This window comes from Triturus cristatus, chromosome 8 (assembly GCF_964204655.1).
Source record: "Triturus cristatus chromosome 8, aTriCri1.1, whole genome shotgun sequence".
Taxonomy (NCBI): domain Eukaryota; kingdom Metazoa; phylum Chordata; class Amphibia; order Caudata; family Salamandridae; genus Triturus; species Triturus cristatus.
This window is the reverse complement of record NC_140591.1, coordinates 757,000,267-757,021,099: the sequence shown is the minus strand read 5'-3', so window position 1 is coordinate 757,021,099 and position 20,833 is coordinate 757,000,267. Positions and strand designations below refer to the sequence as shown.

The 20,833-nt window shown below is 43.7% G+C and overlaps 1 protein-coding gene across 6 annotated transcripts in view; it reads right to left on the bottom strand.

Moving 5' to 3' along the window:
- Positions 1 to 1,249: 1,249 nt before the first annotated feature.
- The window catches only part of MID1 (midline 1), a 635,531-nt gene continuing 615,947 nt past the window's right edge, over positions 1,250 to 20,833 (bottom strand). For 4 of the 6 annotated variants that reach the window (XM_085622188.1, XM_085622189.1, XM_085622186.1 and 1 more), the window contains exons 9-10: positions 12,884 to 13,091; positions 1,250 to 5,958 (exon numbers count right to left, since the gene is read on the bottom strand). In XM_085622188.1, coding sequence (XP_085478314.1) covers positions 5,613 to 5,958; positions 12,884 to 13,091 — 554 coding nt within the window. In that variant the 3' untranslated portion in view covers positions 1,250 to 5,612. The remainder of the gene's footprint in view (positions 5,959 to 12,883; positions 13,092 to 20,833) is intronic. The other 2 variants (XR_014967780.1, XR_014967781.1) reach the window with 1 other exon arrangement.

Sequence of the window (20,833 nt, the reverse complement as noted above, 5' to 3'; positions counted from 1 at the left end):
GCACCTAGGTAATAATAGTAATATGTCTCTAACACCACATGATTCATTACTCAAATATCAGCTTTAACTGTGTATTGGAAATTCAACCAATTGTTTAAAAAAATCTTATATTTCGGAAAATACACATTTTCGACTCAAATACACATTTTTCAATTTTGAAATACATTTATTAATTCAGCCTTGCAAATTATTCTACTGTAGTAGGCTTACCTGCTTACAGGATAACTACTCAAAGATAGCTAGAGAGCTACCAGTAGCTCACGAGTTACTTGTTGGAGAAGCCTGGTCTAAATCCAGACCTGTTGGTCTGTGGGAGATCCCAGCTCTTTGAGCCTGTGTGAAGGCAGAGACTGGAAGACAAGATGGGATGGGGCGAGAGAGGGACCCACTCATCCTCCTTTGCAGAAGGCACCCTAAGGTTTTGTTGAACCATTGATGTGTCCTCCCCCTCAATTTTTCTCATCTCTCCAACTATGCCTGACTTCATCAACCTGCAATGTAAGAACTCAACCAGGAATCTAAAGGAAAGTTGAACTAGGATGCCTTTATGTCAGTACAGAATGTCAATGAACTCACAAAGACAAGATGAGAGATCTCAATAGGATCACACTCAAAGTGCAATTTCAGACTCTCCAACAAAATACTCAGACATGGGCATAGAGACAATGACATGACCCTCAGAGCAAGAATTTAAATTTGGAAGCAGCCAGCAAGGCCCATACTCCCCAACGTTGGAATATACCACATTGGGATTACTAAAGATGCGCCAACTTGCAAACCACACAGATTAGTTGACCGTACACCTATAAACCCACTTAGAATCACTACTCAGCCACATTCTCAAGCACAAACACATACACACACAAATTCTGTGGAAAGCCCACTCTGCAATATCCGGTTATGCTCCTCCCGACAAGACAAACTGCCCAGCCAAACCAGCAGTGGTCCAGAGTAAAGCAACACGTTGCATAATGCCTACTTGGCGTGATGTAATTGCCAAAGCCATCACTTACAGATGAAAGCTGCAAATGACATCTTTAATTGAGGAATGCTAAGTTTTACAAAGACCACATTCCTCCTAAGTGATTGCAAAGAAGTGAAGAGATAATTCCAAAGTGTAGACCACATGAGAGTTCTCCAAGTGTCAGGAGCCATTTATCAAATTTAACAGTATACATAGTAAGTGTCAAATTGCAAATACATTTTGATTCCCTTAAATATGATTTTTGAAAGTATGTAACAAAAAACATTTTTGTAAATGAACCAATTTATTGCAAAACCAGGTTTTCGGTATGTCATGTAAAATGAACAGATTTCTGTGCTTTTGCAGTTCATGGTAAGCTTAAAGCTGATTTGACCAGCCTTCGACTGAGGAGGTGTTGCTGGATTGCAGTCACTTCTGTCTGTCGTTATCAGAATATTTGTACTCTGTGCAGAGGATGAAGGGCTAAGCTGGATCAATGTCCGACAATATTACAAGACTCCTGTGGCTTGGCTTCCAAACACGTTCCTTCCTGCTGCATTGTGGATCTTTTCATTGGTGTGCAAATGTGAAAATTGATTTTGTATGTAAACGCCATTGTTAGTCTTAAATACACACACACATGTCTTGCTTGGAGTTTCAATGTAATACAAAAGGAATCCCAGAAAATCCAAAATGTTTGTACTGTTCAGTTCAGTTCAGATCTAAGAGTTCTGCTCGGTATTGAATCTTGCGCTTTTCAACTGTTGAAAAGTGATGAAGAGTTTTCCAGACCTCTCTCCTGATTAAAGAGGTGCACGGCACAGAAGATCACACGCAACTGTCACCACAACCTTTGCCAGGTACGAAAGCAGATTTTTTTTTCATCCAATGCTGATTAAAACCCATCTGAGTCATTGGTTCCCAACACCAACTGGCATTATTGCTAAATTTCAAAATGTCATTGATCTGAGACCAATTTAATCATCCTATATAATTTTTCGACAGCTATTCACATCATGTTTGCCACATTTTCCTTGATGTCTTTGCAATATGTACGGAGGAAATCTTACACATACAATTAGGCCTTCCCTGTTGTCAGACATACATCTGCAGAATTAGGAAATTGTGCAAAAACACAACACAAGCTAAAAATTCACAGCCATACAACATTTGAGTGGACATTAGAAAGATCACATGGTCACCTCACCAATTCTTTCTCAACTGTTCTGGCCATACACCCATTGTAATCTGGCAATCCTCTTAGGCAAAGGGAATTATTTCTTTGTACCTGAATGTCAACACTAAGAACTCCTTAGGGCTGCAAGCTTTATACAGAGGGCTCAATTATAATCAAAGTGCATTAAAGTGACTTTTTCAAAGACACTTACAGCAATATCTTTATTCACTACTATAACATTCCAATAGAAGTCTTTGCCCCAAGTCCTGTTTAAGACAATTTCATTTGTGCGCTGTTAACATAACAGCCTGTGTGTGTCCCTTAGAAGATCGCATCCGTTAAAAGCTTCACACCATGCCACAGTTTCAAATATACTTAATAACAATCCTTCTAAGTAGTATAATATGGTAATATTGAAGCACAGGATTAACAAAAACATGCAACTGCATGTTGATTACTATGACATAGATTCTTTTGAGTGGGCGTCAGGATTTTAGTTCACAAAGAGAAAATTTATACTAGCTGATTTTGCCTATCAAGAATAACAGGTGTATGACGGCTACAGTGTGTTGATCATACTTTTCCCTTACGAAATATATGGGAAATCATTTCACTTCAGCCCTGATGATTAAGAAATTAATTCATCTGTTAATATGTGTTCTCGTGGAAAGACCATATTGTTGATTTTTGTTTATCTGTTGTCGATACATTTACCTTTACATAGCCTGCCGAATGCTAAACTGGTTGTTAATCGCCCTGAACCCAAAGCTGCTTGGGACCATAACGGGGGTGAGGGCCTTTAACAACTAGTATAGTCCAAGGAAGATAGGCTAGGCTTTTACCGCTTTCCACTCACTGAGAGCAGAATGCTCTAAATTGAACAGGGAGAAACAGAAAGACAAACAATGGAAGATTAAAGCAGAAGGTCTTTACCGACCATTATTGGCCTGAGAACTTTAGTTGCCTTCAGTAGAGCTCTTGACATGCCAATGTTCTAATAGGGTTGGGATCCTAACTGTATTTGGGATTGTGCCATTTTACCATAAGTGTTGCAGAAGTGACATTACCATCAACTTTGCCCCTGGTGAGATGGCAAATGCAGCTTGGCAACAGCTCCTGTGCATAGACTTTGGGTGCACCAACAGAATGGCAGTTTGCCATCGCGATGCTTTTTCTAGCATTGCAACAATGCCATTTTTAAAGCTGTTTGCTGCAATCTGACACTCTTTTGTTGAATTGCTCTAAGGCAATTGCCTACATTAGCCCTAATAAAGCACCATATTAGACATTTATAAGCACTCAATGAGAATTGAGGAATTATGTCACTTTAGAACACTACACTTTGGGCTAATGCTCCCACTGTAAATTGCTGGACATGGTTGTATTCCAAAACAAATGCCTCAGCTGGCAAAGTGCTATATGACAACCCCATAAAATGTATACTAAATTGGTAACTACTAATATTAAAAATAAAATCAGATTGAATTGATTTTAATTCTATCTTCTCCCCATGATGCATCAGAAAAAAATGTAAGCTACTGTCTTTGGTTCACATTGGAATTTGCTCTTCAGGAGGTGCACATCTATGCACGAAAGAAAGCAACACATGACGTTTTTTAGTATCACTGGTAGATTGCAAAGCATTTGCAATCTTAGTTCAAATGATGCATTACAATTACTTTAGGAGTAAACTGCTATGTATAGGCGAGGGTGTAAACAATGATGAAAATACTTGGAGAATTCAATGGTGCACCTAGGATGGGGAACCAATAAAAGCAAGGAAAATGGGTCCCCTTTACCCTTACTGGGTGACAAAAAACAGCCGTAACAATGGTTCATGCAGTCCCCTCACACCCAAAGCCCACAGTGCAACTGCGCTGCTGATAGGTACACCCTTGACTAAATTCAAAATGAGAATTAGTGGCAAAACAGTTGTAGAGAAAGATTCTTTGAGTGAACCGCAGAGCAAGGAGCTTTTGACTTTCTGCATGCTAACCAGATCAACGCCATGGCTGAATGGCCAGCCGTACGGTCAAATCAGGTTTTACATCTAAACTTGGGATCTGGGATGCGTTTCCGAAGTTATCTCTCCCTCAACATTCATATGTGGCTGATCTCAGAGCAATTCATACATGAATGTCAACTTCTGCATTAACTTTTGCACCTGAAAATTATCTTGCCATGTGGGATTTCATCCTTAACCCAAAACAAACGGGTGACACACATAAGGACAGTTTTGGATCGAACTGTTCTTTTTAGTTCTTCACTCTGTTTCCTCCTCTTTCATGCAGGAACATGTGGTTCTCACACTCGGCTGGCGCCAGTGTTTGCCAAACCACAGTGGCTGCTGAGAAACGCCATTGTGTAGGTTCACCCTGCTCAGCAGGGCCGGACTGCGAACAGCGACCACCCATGGCAGATTGCTGCTCGACTGGCCCTGGGAGCGGGGAGTGGGGCTGGGGGTTGCTAGCAAGAAGCACCGCTACCGCTTTTGTTACAGGGAGGCGATATAGCAGCACTGCTGTAAAACTGGCTTGAGTGACAAAACCGTCCCCCACCCCTCTGGCCCACTGGGGAAATGCCAGGTGCCCGCTACGGCCAGTCTGGCCCTGCTGCTCGGCCATCTTGCTAAGAAAGTCCTCATCTGCCATACATATGTAAGTAGGATTGAGACTGGCCGTACACAGTGTGAATAACAGGAGAATTTTCATAACCCTTCATATATTGGTGGAAGGAGTCAAAGAGGTGACCATTCAGGAGCACAGACTTCTTTATATGACAAGGATGAGGGACAATGATGTGGTGCCTTATGTACCATCAGCATGAGTAACAATAAAGTGGAGGTGGAAGGTTGTTGAGGCTAGCTGGAGGCGGAAGGCAGTCTCTTTAACATGTTGTAGGATGATACTTTAAAGAAAGCCTTTGCAAGGAGGGCATCTGAATTAAAGCACTTGAAAGTCTAAATTCGAACTACTCCAATTGTACGGAGGAAATGAAAGAAAGATTTTTTTTAACCAAGGTGTACACTTTTCTCTTTGTGAATAGCTCTAAAAGTTCTTTTAACCGGACACTCTAACCTCCTACGTTTACTGCCTCGTCTGCGCCAAAACTGAGGTGAATGGTGGTGCACAGCACAGAAAGTGGGGCGACCTCTCACAGGGCACTTTAAAATGCGGAAGGAAGAAAAATGTAATAGGCACATTCACATCTAATAAAGTGTGCCCTTAATGTGCAAAAACAAATATTTTCTACAAGTTGTAATCAGCATCAATCTTTCATAAATAATTTATAAATCTTCCTATAAGAGACTAAATACAAAAAAGTGAGACACAGATTAAAGCCATTCTTTAGTAAAAAGTCCACTCTGGGACGACTGGACCTCTTGGATTCCTCTTTATAAAAATGCATTTAAAGGAGTCTCAGCCAAAGGGGCGTGGCAAGATGGAAAGTGACTTTTCCCGCCACGGTCAGTCACTGCTGCTCCAAGCAGTCCAGGTGATCAGGGATGGGAAGGCCTGTTAAAATTGTCAAGCATTTGTTCCATACGGTGAGTGTGGGGCAGACTGGCTGCGCAAAAGAAATGTCAAAGGTGTAAAGATGGAGGGAGTTCAATGCATCATAGAAAGACAGCGAGCCGCTGTCGTAGTCCAGCAAAATCCCCACGCGCCGGAGGTGCGGGGCAGGCTCTATGGGAATCTCCTTGCAGTTATGCCTCACCACCCAGTTGTTGTTGCAGCGGCACAGCACCCATGAAGAAGAATTCTTCCCGATCCATTCATGCTTTGGGGCGGACTTGTAAGCGATACCAATGGCGTACCTGCAGAAATAAAGAGGCAATGCTTGTTTAAATGTACTCAAGATAAAGCTTAGTTAATCAAACAAGAGAAGCTAATTCATACCTGCCAACTCACATGGTGCCATCATGAGACACACGATATCGGCTTCCATCACACAGTCTCTCGGTGAGGAGCCGATATCACACGGTGGCAGGGAAAGCGAGCTGAAAACCAGTGTATAAATAGTGGTTTTCCAGCTTGTTTTCTGAGGCTTTGAACTACTGACATGCATTAAAGGGTGTGAAAACACCCCAGGACATCGGCACCAGCTAGATTTTATTTTTCTGATAAAGGAGACTTGGGGGCGGGGTGGGGTTCAAAAGTGCCTCGTAGGTACTTCTGGGCACAGGGCTCCGCCCCCTCACACTGTGAGACTGTTGTTCAAGTTGGCAGGCATGCTAATTTCAGGAGCTTAGTATGGTATCTTGAACACAATTAAAAAAAGCATTGGCAAGGTCAAAAAGTCTTGCATAAGCAAGAGTTATTGGCTTTACCAATATGTTTTAGCCATGTTGTAAACCAGTGTGGCTGCTGTTTAGCATGTCTAAAAGTTAGAGGGGCAAAAGAGAGAGGCGTGGAGTGGAGTAGAGTAGTGTGCTATGGAGTGGTGTTGGGAGTGGTGTAGAGTTGAGTGCTGTGGAGTGTCATGGAGTGTTGTAGAGTGTCGTGGAGGGAGTAGAGTGTCACAGAGTGGAAGGAAGTAGAGTGGAAGGGCTTCAAACGTCACAGTGGAGCGCATAGAATGTCATGGAGTGGTGTAGAGGGTGTTGCGTAGAATGGAGTAGAGTGTTGTAGAGTGGAGTAGACGGTCATGGAGTGGAGTAGTGTAGAAGAGTGGAATAGAGCAGAGTAAAGTGGCATGTGTGGCATAGAGGGAGTTGCGTAGAGCATCGTAGAGTGGAGTGGCGAAGAGTGCCAGAGTGGAGTAGAGTTTAATGGAGTAGAGTTTCATAGTGGAGTATTATAGAATGTATTGTCAGAGTGTAGTGTTGTACACTAGAGTGTTGTCAAGTGAAGTAGAGTTTCAGTGTGAAGTGGCGTAAAGTATACTGGTGTAGATTAGAATGGCATAGAGTGCAGTGATGTACAGTGCATTGGTTTTGAGTAAAGTGGTGCAGAGTGCATTGGTGTAGATTGCAGTGGCGTAGAGTGCAGTGGCATAGAGAAGAGTGGTACAGAGCAGAGTGGAGTACAATGCAGTGGCGTTAAGTAGAGTAGTGGGAAGTGGCGCAGGTTAAAGTGCAATGCCATAGAGTACAGAAGTGTAGAGTGCAGTGGTGCAGAATGGATTCGAGTGGCGTGGAGTGATGGAATGTGTTCTGGCATGGATAAGAGTGGTGTAGAGTGCAGTATAGTGGCATGGAGTTAAGTGGTGCAGAGCAGCATACAGTGGCGTAGCATGCAGTGGGGGAGGGTGCAGTGTTTCAGAGTAGAGGGTCGTAGAGTGCAGTGGCATACAGTAGATTGGTGCAGAGAGCAGTGGCATAGAGTACAGTGGTGCAGAGTAGAAAAAATTGGCATAGAATGAAGTGACAGAGCACAATGGTGTAGAATAGCATGGTGTGCAGTCATGTAGAGTGTTGCAGAGTAGAGTGTAGTGGTGCAGAGTAGTTGATGTAGAGTGCATTGGTTTTGAGTAAAGTTGTGTTGAGTGCAGTGGAGTAGAGTGGCAAACAGCACAGGAGTGTTGAGTGGTGTAGAGTGGAGCAGTGTACAGTGCAGGGGCGTAGCATGCAGTGGCATAGATGCAGTGGCATGAAGTATTATCAAGTAGAGTATAGTGGCATAGAGTGCAGTGGTGCAGAGTAGTTGGCGTAGAGTGCAGTGGCACAAAGTACATTGGTGTAAAGTGCAGTGGTTTAGAGTAGAGTGTCATAGAGCACAGTGGCGTGGAGTGGTGTATAGTGGTGTGGAGGGCACTAGTGTAGAGTGGAGTGGCATATAGTAGATTCTTTCAGAGTGGAGTGAAGTGGCATAGAGAGGAGTGGTGAAGAGTAGAGTAGAGTGGCATAGAGTAGTCGGGTAGAGCACAGTAGAGTAGAATGATGCAGAGTACACTGCAGTGGTGTGGAGTGGCACAGAGTGGGTAGAGTGGTGTGAAGTATAGTGGCATACAGTGTAGTGGGATAGAGTAGAAGGCTTCAGAGTAGAGTGAAGTGGCATGGATTGGTGCAGAATAGAGTAGCGGCACAGAGTATAGTGCTGCAAAGTAGAGTGGCGTAGAATGGAGTGGTGTAGAGTGCAGTGGAGCGGCCAACATGGCAGTGATGTAGTGTGCTGTGATGAAGAGTGCAGTGGTGCATAGTAGAGTGGGGTAGAGTGCACTGGCATAGGAGTAGAGTGGTGCAGAGTAGAGAGGCATATAGTGAAGTGACAGAGTGCAGTGGTACACAGTAGATTACAGTGGTATAGAATGCACTGGCAGAGTGCAGGTGAGTGGCGTAGACTAGAGTGGTGCAGAGTAGAGTGTTGTAGAATGCAGTGGTGTAGAGTGACGTAGAGTGCATTGATGTAGAGTGCAGTGGATTAGAAAGGTGCAGAGTAAAGTGACAGAGTGCAATGGTGTAGAATAGAGTGGCACATAATGTAGTGGCATAAAGTAGAGCTCAGTGGTGCAGAGTAGTGTGCAGTGGCGTAGAGTGCAGTGTTCTAGAGCTCAGTGGTACAGAGTAGATTAGAGTGGCTTAGAGTGGTTTGGTGTAGAGCGATGCAGAGTAGAGTGTCGTAGAGTGTAGTGCATTGACAGAGTGCAGTAGAGTGACGTAGAGAGGTGCTGAGTAAAGTTCAGTGGCGGAAGTGCAGTGTTGCAGAGTAGAGTTGCGTGGCGCGGTGCAGAGTAGAGTGGTGTGGGGTGGGGTAGACTGCAGTTGGCGAGAGTAGAGTGATGCAGAGTGTAGTGGCATAGAGTGTAGTGGTGTAGAGTAGAGTGCGTATAATTCAAAGGCAGAGAGTGCAGTATTGTAGAGTAGACTGCCATAGAGTGCAGTGGTGTATAGTAGTGTGGCATAGAATACAGTGGCGTGGAGTGCAAAGTTGCATAGAGTGGTTCAGAGTAAAGTGGCAAAGAGAGAAGCAGCGTAGAGCACAGGGGTGAAGAGTAGAATAGAGTACAGTGACGTAGACAATGGCATAGAGTGTAGTGGTGTAAAGTGTTGCAGAGTATTTTGGTGTAAAGTGCATAAGTATAGAGTGTAGTGGAGAAGAGTAGAACGGAGCAGCGTAGAATGCCGTGGAGTGGTATACAGGGGATTGTTTCAAAGTAGAGTGGAGAGGTGCACGTTAGAGTACACTGGCGTAGAGTGCAGAGAAAATTTGATTGATGTAAAGTGGATTGGCACAGAGTGTACTGGGCAGACAGCATTGGCATAGCGTGCACCGACATAGGGTGCAGTGTAGAAGAGTAGAGTGGCATATAGTGGAGTGGCGCAAACTGTAGTGTTGTACAATGCAGTGGCAAAGATTGGAGTGGTGCATAGTAGAGCAGTGTGGGGGAGAAATCATTGGCATAGAGGAGAGTGGTGTAGAGTAGAGAGGCGGTTCAGTGGCATAGAGTGGTGCAGAGTAGAGTGTACTGACCCGGAGTGGGGTGGCTGTGTGTGGAGTGGTGCAGAGTAGACTTCAGTTGTGTGGACTGGTGCAGAGCGGAATGGGATAAAGTGAAGTATGCATTGTGTGGTAGTGTACTGCCATAAAAGACAACACATCTTCAATTAAAATCACCATTACATTTGTACAGACACACAGTTTTACTGATAAAAGTATGCATTGCAATATACATATACAATGCATATACAATGTAGGAAATGTCATTACCTAGTTTATTGATTTGTTGTGATTGTATTAAAATATTAGTTTCCACCACACTTCAGGATTACTAAAAAATGTACCTCATTTGTGCTTCTAATTCTGAATGATCTGCACATTCACAGACATCTATATTTTGTTGTGTGCTAGAAAAAAAATATTTTACAGCCTTCATCAAGCACATCTCCAAGTAACCTCTATGATTGTCACATAAATCCTCTCACTTTGAAGTCAGAGAAAGAAAATTGAACATCAAGCTCCCTGGAAGGCAGAGCCTGAAATTTGACCTCTGTCTTTGAATGAACAGCAAATGTGAAAAGATAATAACATGATTTAAAGGCCTGTTTACAGAACTCCAGCACTGGTGCAAGAATACAGTAAATAGGGTTTGAGTAACAGAATGGTTGAACTCGAGCTGGGCAGCCTGAAACAAAGGAAGCCAACAAATAGAAAGCAAGCAAATGTGAATAACAAAAAACAATACCAATGGTAAACAATGGGCAAAATGCATTTACAAGGAAGCTGTCTGAATGTCCACAAGATGTTGTTAGCAAACCAGACAGCTGTGCTGTCTGGCAGGCTGCGATCTAAACAAGCATTGGCATAGCCAATAGGTCTCGCCTCTGGGACCTTATAAGTGTTTAGCCATGCAACAGTTGCATAACTAAATACTTATAAGGTCCCAAAAGCGAGACCTATTGGCTATGCAAAGCGGCCATGCGGCTGCAAAAGTGGAAGTAATCGCGGTAAAGCACGGCGCGCGCGCCCGTGCACATGCACTGTAGCTCTAGGCTGGCCTGGTAGCACTTTTTGGAGCTCTCTCAATAAGTCTCACCAGACCAGCGCATGCGCTGGATCAGGCGAGACCTAAAAAGGAGGATGTCCAACATAGGTATAGGAGTGCCAGGTCCATGTCCAGTTTCAAGGCTATCTGTGCAACAAATTTGCATATGATGGGTCTAAATTGAACTTGGTTAAATAGTCTGGGCATTTTGAAAACCTGGCATTGATACAGCCCTCCTGCACCTACACTGGACATCACAGTACGATTACACAATCAAATGCCAATGTTGTTAAGTTGGAAATGACTGTAGGAATGCATCATTTCGAGTGAGACTGATTAGAGAAAATCTATTCTAGAGGTCTGGATTTCAATGTACTCCTGTAACTGCATCGCCGCTGCATTATCTTTGCTTAAATGAGGGTTCCCTTCACCAGACTATCCACATTTCCCACCACGTATATGTCTACATTTTCTTTAAAAAAATATATCAGCAAGAGATTACCAAAAAAGCCATGCTTTAATTAGCATTGTTTGTATTTATAGAGGATCAACATACAGACAGAAATGCTGTAGACAGTATACAAACTGCACAACCCATTTGAAACACAAAGAAGCGATTAAAAGGTTACAAGTTACTGCTGAACTATCAGTGAAGAATACAGGCTGTCTCCTGTGCATAATTTGTAAACGAATAAGTACTGGGGGCCAAAAATGTGCTCAGAAGCCCGCAGCCAGTGCTATTGATGCCGAATACCAAGGCAGCATAGTCTTGATTCCACCTCATGCCTCTTTAATCCAGCACCAGATTCTCCCTACCAGGTCCTTTCTCATCCCTGCTTTCTCCCTTTATCATTGTTTTGTAGTCGTTCTCTTCCTCCTTTTCCATTTTAGTTTTTCTCTCACTTGCACTGGATCAAATTCTGTTAAGGACACATAATTCGTGGTACCCACAAATTTAAGCTGGTGGGTCTCACCTGTAGCCACCGTCTCAAATTAAGAACTGGCTCACATCCTTCATCTCAAGTATCGTGGCTGTATACTTGATACGGTGCAATAGCTCAGATGCCTCAAATCCAACCTGGCAAAAACAGAATGATTCCTCGTGACTAGTCTTTGCCTCTTGACCAGGCTTGACTGTCCTGTTCACTTGGAATCTCTTTGACACTACTCTCTTCAAAACAGGCTGTGGAAACAAAAACTATCCTTTTAGGATGTTGCATTTTGCTGCTTTCTTTGCTTAAAGAGGTTGGTTCTGCACTGGTCCGACCATATCATCTTGGACCCCTCAAATTGTTACCACTTCCTCACTATTTTCTGTAATTTGCACTTATTTGACTTGTATTTTCATATTTTGAGCACTTTGCAGTTCTTTCAGTCCTATTTTGATTAATTTCACTTGCTCTCTTTGCATTCCTGTATAGTGTTCATACTTGGTTTTGCAATGGTAAAGAATCTTGTCCTGGTACAACTGGTCTATTTGGATAACAAGGTTCACGTTTCTGGCTGGTCTAAAGTCATGCGCAGCAAGCACATTTTGTGATTTAAAATGCTAAGACCCTTCCGTAGCCTGCAGATTAGGAGCAATATTCTGATAAATATTATACTTGCCCTAGTCTGCTATCTCCTGGGAGAGCTTTGAAACCTCTCCTAGTTTCATATGCACTTTCAAATCCTCCTATTCGCCAAGATCTTTCCCAATTAAGTATTGATGCTTTGGCGAATTATGCATCCATCTTTTCTGGCATTTGATAACTTGTTAATATTTCACATCATCTTTTCATTTTGCTTTAAAGTTGTATTTGTATGTATGCTCTTCTGCGTTTATATTCTCTTTGTTGGTGGGACTATAGTTTCCAGATTGATTTACTTTTATCGGTCTCCTACAGTAACTTTAATATTCAAGTTTTTCACTGAAGAAATGGTTTCATGAAGAAAAAAGTCAACTTGGTGTCCAAATATAAGTCTAACAGACACTCCATTCATGAGCTAGGGCTATGCTCATTGCAAAGAAACATTTTACTTACTGCAGTTTTTAACCACAGAAGACTTTCGAGACCCTCTCAACTTTCAGAATAAGAAGGTTCGAAAGATTGCAAGAAGTTTGTTATCATAGCAACTTTGGTATCAAACTGTATAAATCAAAGATCTACCGTGCCATTGAACCAGGTGCAAACAAACGTGGCAGTCCACCTCATAGTTAAGGTCAAGGTGAGGCACAGAAATTGTAGTATTTTTTGATACCTCGGAGACCTGACTTAATCTGCTACAACTCTTTACCCCTCCCCATCTGCACAAAAATATTGAAAATGACCACTCACCAAGTGCTTCCGCTGATCACTACTTCCCAGTAATGACGGCCACTGTCAATAAACACGTTGCCTGCCACTCCATAGCTCCCTTGACTGGTAAAACGCTCCGGCGTGTGGCTCTTCTTGGAAGACGACTCATCGCGCTCCACCGTAAGGTTATCATGGGATACCTTCAGCTTCCTGTGAGCGGTCTTGGGGTCCAGTTTAAATGGCTGGCCTGGAGAAAGAAGACAGACTCACTTTCATTTCTTGGCGTTCATAAACGGTTTTTCAAATTATACTTTATATATGCAACTTTCTGCACATTTCCCTACAATTTCACAGTTTCTTAGAGCAATAGAATTTAAGGCATAAAATCCTTTATTTTCCTGAGGTTTGTTTTTAAAAGGAGTTTGTTGGTTTCTAGCACAGCGGAAAGGAATCTGCCACACCTAGTTTACACAAATTGTGAACGGATACGATTTATGCCTGAATGTCTTCCATGGTAGAGGATTTCATTACATCGGAATCTGACCTCATGTTACATGCCCCCTGGAGATACTGTGTCTAGCCAGACCGTCTAAATCTGCCAAGAGGATCCGGAGGAAGAACCCTTAAGGGATTCACATCCTTAGCTGCCCTAAACATCCCCATCAGTCCACCACTTCTTCAGAAAGGAACCTCAGGCTCATCAGTGTAACAATTCTTTGGCTGCTTGTGCTACACATTGGCTTTAGAAGGACCCTGATGTTTCAGTTCTGCACATTGTTCGGAGACTCACTCGCTTGAGTGTTAAAGCAGCCACTGTCAGCAGTAAGCCGTAGGCGGTCTCTAATCGGACACCATCGGGAGCATACAGAAGATGAGCCTCTGGACTCCAACCTACACATTCACAATATCACAACCGTCAAATCAACCGGCTTCTTTAAGAAGATACAAGACAGCATGCTGGGTGAGCTACAAACTAATACAAGAATTGACGCTTTTACACTGGGGCTTTGAACCTCATATTGCTGTCATACCGCAGATGCCTTTTCTAACCACGTCTTTTGAAACTTTCTCAAGATGGCCTACTCAATCTCTATGGCCTACTCAATCTCTTGAGGACATTACTCCGGTCTTCCCGCACTTCTAACCATGCAAGACCATAGTTGTGTCCTGGGCCATGCCAGCAAAACGCATAATTAAGACCTGACCAAATCATGAAGTACAACACAGCCCTTTATTAACTTTGTTTGCAGGCAATTGCACAACCCACATATGAATTATTAGTGACACTGCAGGCTTTAGCTTTCAACATTCAAACAGCGCTTCTGCTCTCTCCTATCTGAATGGAGGAACAGGTATCCTAGAAGAATTCACAGTACATAGTGAGTCCTTCTTCCAGGAAGAGGACACCACCGCAGCACGTGTAAACAAAGAAAGGGAGTATTGACAAACTGGCTATAGGACATTTATCTTTGGTAAAACCTAAAGTAAAATAAGTCTGTCTTTGACCTAAATGATGTCAAGATCCAAATCATCACTCTCTTCCCCTTTGGTAAAGGGACATAGTAAATTTTAGCAGTCAATGCGTCTGGCTCTAATTTGGTGATCTGAATCCTAATCTCTTCTTCTCAACCTAACCACACAATGTGAACCGGGGTAAATTACTTCCTCGTCTATCTTTATTATAACATTGGAACGTTGGAAGCTCCAGTGAAGACATACGAGCATGAACGGGTTCTTTTCTGCTTTGTTAAGGCTTCACATTCCACTGTTTACCTTTCTGTTTAGTCCTCATTCATTTAAACCGCTGAACTCTCAGTGGATTTAATGTTCTTTTAGCATTATATACTTTCTGCCACGGGTTATATGGGACATTAAAGTCCCTCGCTCTAGTCACAGGCTTCGGGCTGGGGCGTGTGACTCAGCGAATGGCTTTCATGGTTGTATAGCCCTCAGCAGTGGGCCCTAGTGTTTTTTTTTTTAAACATGTTTTTATTAATCTTCAAGACGCACCAGCATGAGACTCACATTACATCATAGACATAATAATATTGTGTTGCCATCGTATACTTCTGCACTATACATTCCGTAAGTAAACATTGTGTGCTGCACATTTCACTTAGGTGTCTGACATTTACATAATCCTTGTTATTAGGAGCTAGAGACACATGTACCTCAGACAAACATTTGTACCATCCTTTCAACTACGCCTGACAGTCTCTTGGCGGGGAGCTTGTTCCCTCCTTGTTTACAGTGTTACCTTCATTATCATCCTTGTTTTCCACGTAGGTTTTATACAATGCCCAAAAGTTCTTTGGTCTATTTCTTGGTGATAGTAGTTCACTATAAACCTATAAAGTTTGCGTGCTGCACTAGAGCATCTCCCTAGACTATTGAGCAATTGTGGGGGTAGGCCCTCTCATCCAGCCTATTGCTACACATTGTTTGGCTAGCAGCATTCCCATATCTATTAATCTCCTTGCGTTCTTAGGGATCGCCCAACAAGGCAAGGGCCGTTTCTGGCAGCAGTGTCAGTTTTACCACTTGGGTTAGTTCAGCAAAAACCGACCGCCCAGAATTGTGCTATGCCCAGACAAGTCCAGGCTAGGTGCAAAAAATCTGCTGCCTGCGCATTACACCTATCGCAGGTCGACTCCTCTCGGAGCCCATATCTATGAAGACGTTCTGGGGTATAATATGTCCTATTAAGGAATTTAAAGTGAATTAGTCTCTCTCCCGTTCAGGGATAAACGCTTTGTGCTGAGACAATACAACCACATATCGCCGGTGATGTCCCTCTGTAAATCCCGCTGCCAGACCAGCCTCCCCTTCGTGTAATCTCCCTGTCTAGTAGCCACTGAGATATGGTAAATTCTGGATACTATTTTGGCGGTCACCTGTGTTGAGATAATGTTAGTGAAGGCTTTCATTTCAGGAGGCTCCGCCATATCAACACCCAGCTGTTCAGTGAGTGTGTGACGTACTCTGTGGAATTGGAATTGGGTAAGCAGGGTGGGTATCTCATCTTCTGTACCCAAATCCCCCCAGTTTTTTGCTACTCCATCTGAGAAGAGGTCCCCTATTGTGTGTATCCCCAGTGTGTTTAGTGCTGCCACAACTCCATTATCTGCGCACGGGGATAACCATCAACACCAGTCAAGTCTAGCGACTGGAGAATATAGGATAGCCCCAGCTTGGAGTTGTAGCAGATAATGCCAAGCGTGAACTACGGTGTTGAGGGAGTCCATAATCCCTGTACGTCTGTCAGGGGGTTTAAACAGCAAGGCCGGGAGCGGAGTGGGGTTCGCAACCACTGATTCTATACGAACGTAAGGTATCTCAGGTGCTCCATGAATCCAAGCATGAGCCTGCGCACTCTGAGCAGCTCTGTAATATAGATCTAAGTCAGGGGCACCAAGTCCTCCCATAGAGTACGGAAGAGTAAGGGTTCGCCAATTAACACGTGCCTGTTTACCCGCCCAAGCCAGATGAATCATCAGAGCTTGGAGACGTTGAAAGAAAACCTTTGGTAGAACCATAGGAAAATTTGTAAAGAGGAACAGAAATCGAGGCAGGATAACCATCTTCATAATGGACACCATGCCCATTAGAGACATTGGCAGACGAATCCACCGCTCTATATCGTCTTCAACCTTACTAAACGCTACCCCATAGTTCTCCCGAAAGACCACCTCCGAATCTGTGTGAAGTTTAATACCTAAATACCGCACAGCCTCCATGGACCATTTTAGCGGGTTTTCTGGCTCAAAGGCCTTAGTGGAGGGAGTTAAAGGCATTATTATAGACTTGTTCCAGTTAACTCGTAAACCAGACAAGGCTCCAAAATGCACCACCTCCCGTAGCACTGTGGAGAGGTTGTCTTCAGGTTGTCGAACATACAGCAATGTGTCATCCGCATAGGTGGATACAATCAGTGCATATCCCAGGAACCGTATTCCCCTGTGGCTATGATATTCCCTTAGTGCGCAGGCTAGGGGCTCTACCACCAGGGCATATAGAATAGGGGACAATGGGCAGCCCTGCCTAGTACCTCTAGTAATCCGGATAGGGTCAGTTACCAGGTCACCTATTTTGATGCGGGCTGTAGGAGTATTATACAACACCCCTAGAAAGTTGGATGAACACCTGCCCTACCCCCATCCGAAGTAGAACATGTCGTAGGAATGGCCACTCTACCGAGTCAAATGCCTTCTCCTTGTCTAAAAATGTTGCAACCGCAGGGATCTCAGGTCTCGTGTGCTGAAGGGTGGCAAACACTGTACGTAAATTATATGTCAAATTTCTGCCCGGCACAAAGCCAGCTTGCTCAGGTGCTACCAGAGCGGGGACAAAAGGGATTAGGCGGTTCACTAAAATTTTCGCAACATTTTTGTGTCCACATTAATTAGGGATAACGGCCTGTATGAGGCACAGTCACCCGGGGGTTTACCCGGTTTGAGGATTGCAACTATGATTGCTTCCCTCATAGATGGCGGCATTGTCCCGGTAACGCACATGTCTTCAAACAGTGTGGTCAGGTACAGCAATAGTAGGTCTAAAATTGCCTTATAAAAGGCCACCGTCAGGTCATCTCCTCCCGGAGCGCTCGCCGCTCTCATACTAGATATCGCCAATAATATATCTTCCCGCTCAATAGGTCGCATTAAGAATTCCCGATGAGTATCAGTGAGCCATGGCAGTTTGATATGGGTCAGATAATCCAGCACTTGGTCATCCGAGCCGTCCCCCCGGGAGGTATACAATTCAGAATAATATTGGAGAAATTCCTACGCGACCTCCGTACCTGTGAGCAGTGTGTCGCCTTCTGGCGCCACAAACTCTGGGACCACCAGTTGCTCCCTGTGCTGTCTAAGCAGTTGTGCGAGAACCGCCCCGGGGCACTCCCTCTCTCCATACACTCGGGCTGTGGCATACTTGCCCAAATGTTTGACCTCCGCGTCAGCTTCTTCATAGAACTCTGCCAGGGTCGTCTTTAGCTCCTGCGCAATCGCCTCATCAGGCCTATCAAGTTGGGCCCTCTCCAGAGATACCAGCTTCTGTTCTAGGTCCGTAAGTCACTGGCGGATTGACCGTAAGACACCCGCATGTTTAGATATGGCCACACCCCTTATATATATCTTAAATGCTTCCCAAACTATCTGGAAATCCTCTACCGACCTCACATTCTTTTCAAAGAATATTTCGATAGCTTCAGCAATTTCTTCCTTGAAGAAATTCACCCACATGTTTACCCCAAGGCTCCAATTCCCTACACAATAAGATTGCCAATGGCTCCACCACCAATGCAAATAGGAGCGGTGAAAAGGGACAACCCTGTTGAGTACCCCTCGGTTGTAATCTTCTCAATAGCCCGTGCTCCAGACACCTCGCCACCAACTCGAATTCGCACCATGGGGTCCTTTGTACAGCAGCTGAATCCAGCCCAGGAAGGCCGGGCCAAAGCCTATCCCCTGGAGTACCACCATGAGATAGCTCCAGCCGACAGTATCAAAAGCTTTCTCTAAAACACACCGTACCTGGCTCCATAGAAAAAGGAAAAAAAGCCTTCTCTAGGTCGATAGATACCAGTGCCATATCTTTGTCCCTCCAGCGGTCTCGTGTAGTACATGCGTTAACCAATGGAGATTATGCGCCGTGCTACGAGACGGCATAAACCCACATTGCTCCTCATGAACCAGCTCATGTACCACCCCCTGCAAGCGTTGTGCCAAGGCCCTCCTGACCATTAGATGCGGCCCCCTTGTTAATTGCAGCACTGAGCTGCTATTTACTTGAATCAGCACTAACAACAACACAAAAAAGATGTTAATTGAACAGGAAATGTATTTCAAAGTTAATTGAAGTTAACAAAATTAAATGACTAGGGTGTCCTGTACCGCTTAACTTTAGGAACACTTTCATTTTTGAAGACATCTCGCAGCAGAAGTGTAAAAAATGATAAAGTCTCTTCAAAATTCAAAAAGTATATTTCATTAACATGCACAAACGTTTCACCTTAGTACATCAGTGCATTGAAAGTAATTTTTTTTCTAAAAGTTATAGTTTTCAAACATGAATTTAACAACATTAATTCTTCGCCCCAACCTTGACAGCAAACCCAATTGTGAACCAAGACACAACTCAGTTGTTATGTGTACTCTTTGGGCGGCCTGGGCACCTATTATACATGAACAACATTATAGTTTATTAAATCATACACAGGAGAATGTTTTGCAAAGGGCACACCCTGAATTCATGTATTTCGAGGTCCTCTTATATGTGATAATGAAGAAGACAAGCATTGGCATAGCCAATAGGTCTCGCCTTTGGGACCTTATAAGTGTTTAGCCGTGCAACACTTGATGTAGTTGCACCAAGGATATTGTGCAGGATAATTAAACACTTAAAAGGTCCCAAAGGCGAGACCTATTGGCTATGCCAATGCTTGTTTGTCTGGGCACAGGCGATACAATTTCAGAATTTTCAGAATAGGCACACAAATTGTGCGAGCAGATAGTAATCAATCAATTGAAAAAAAGAGATCTGGTTTCACATTGGAATCTAAAGCCAATTCAGGATCATCACAAATGTGGAAATTGTATCGCCTGTGCACAGAGTATAGAAGGCTCAACATTTGTAAAAGGCCATATCCAATGGAAACACAGCGAGTTTTCCAACTGCACGACGGAAAATATTGTAAACGCATTTATTTGTCCACTTGAAAACATGTATATTGGAAAAACGAAATGTGAATGAGCAGAGTGGCATATCATGGTTCAAAATCCAAAATTAGACAAGTACTCGTACAGAAAAGAATGAGTTGTGTTATGTCGGGTCACATAATTTTGTAATGTCCTAAATACGACATTGCTGGACAAGTAATTGCAGTTGTTGTATGTTTGAAAATTCAATAAATAGATTTATAAAAAAACAAAAAACAGCGAATAGTACAGCACAAATCCCGCATTAAAACCAAAACAGCCTCAGCCCCACCTAGTGAGCCGTTTCATCAATAAAGGGCACAGAGAAAAAGACTTCAAGTGGACTGTTCTAAATGCCCTTCAGCCCAACCCTAGAGAAGGCGACGTTGAGGCAAGACTGATGCAAAAGGAAGCATACTTAATTTTAAATTTCAAAACTGTCAACCAAGGACTCATCGAAATGTCAGAGGCCAACAGACTTTAATGGCAGATAATGACAAATATCGCATGCCCTGCATCCATAATTTACAGACTCCACGGCATCAGTATCACTATACAATATAGGCTTCCACACTACAAGTACCATGGCGCACAGCGAAGCTGCGCTCAAGATCGACTAATTATGTCTCACTATATGTACCGGAAAGAATGAAGCAGTATTCACCGGCACATTTACAATGGAATGGCGGCGGAGTGAAAAGTGGTAAAACTCAAGTGAAATCAGAAGTGCGAGCCCACTAGACATCAAACTACATTGTATCCATGGCCTCGTAGAATTAGCTGATTTGGCCTGTTAACCACGACCCGCGTTGTTACCAAGCACCTCCGCACACGAGAGTAACATTGTTTCCATTCGTTAGAGCGCTTCGGAACAACCCAGCACGGGGCGTATTTCCCCAGCCAAGGTTCTTTGAATATGATTTAACAGCTTAAAACTGCACCAGCTTGAAACAATGCGATATGAGTTTCCAGGGCACAATCCCTAAACAAGCATTGGCCGCAAAAGTGAAACTGATGAATGCCGCGAAAGTGAAACTGATGAAAGTCATCGCGCGGCCTGCTGCAGTATAGAGAGGCAGGGAGAGTGGAGGCCAGCTGAGTGACGCGATCTGTGGTGGGGGAGGGGGCGGGAATTGAAGCACAGAGAGAGGCATGCAAGGGGGGAGGGAATTGAAGCGCGGAGAGAGGCACACAAAGCGTGCGCCTGCGCACTTGCACTCAAGCTCTAGGTAGGCCATGGCAGCATCTGGTAGCACTTTTTTTTTACCCCTTACTAAAAGTCGAGCAAGCA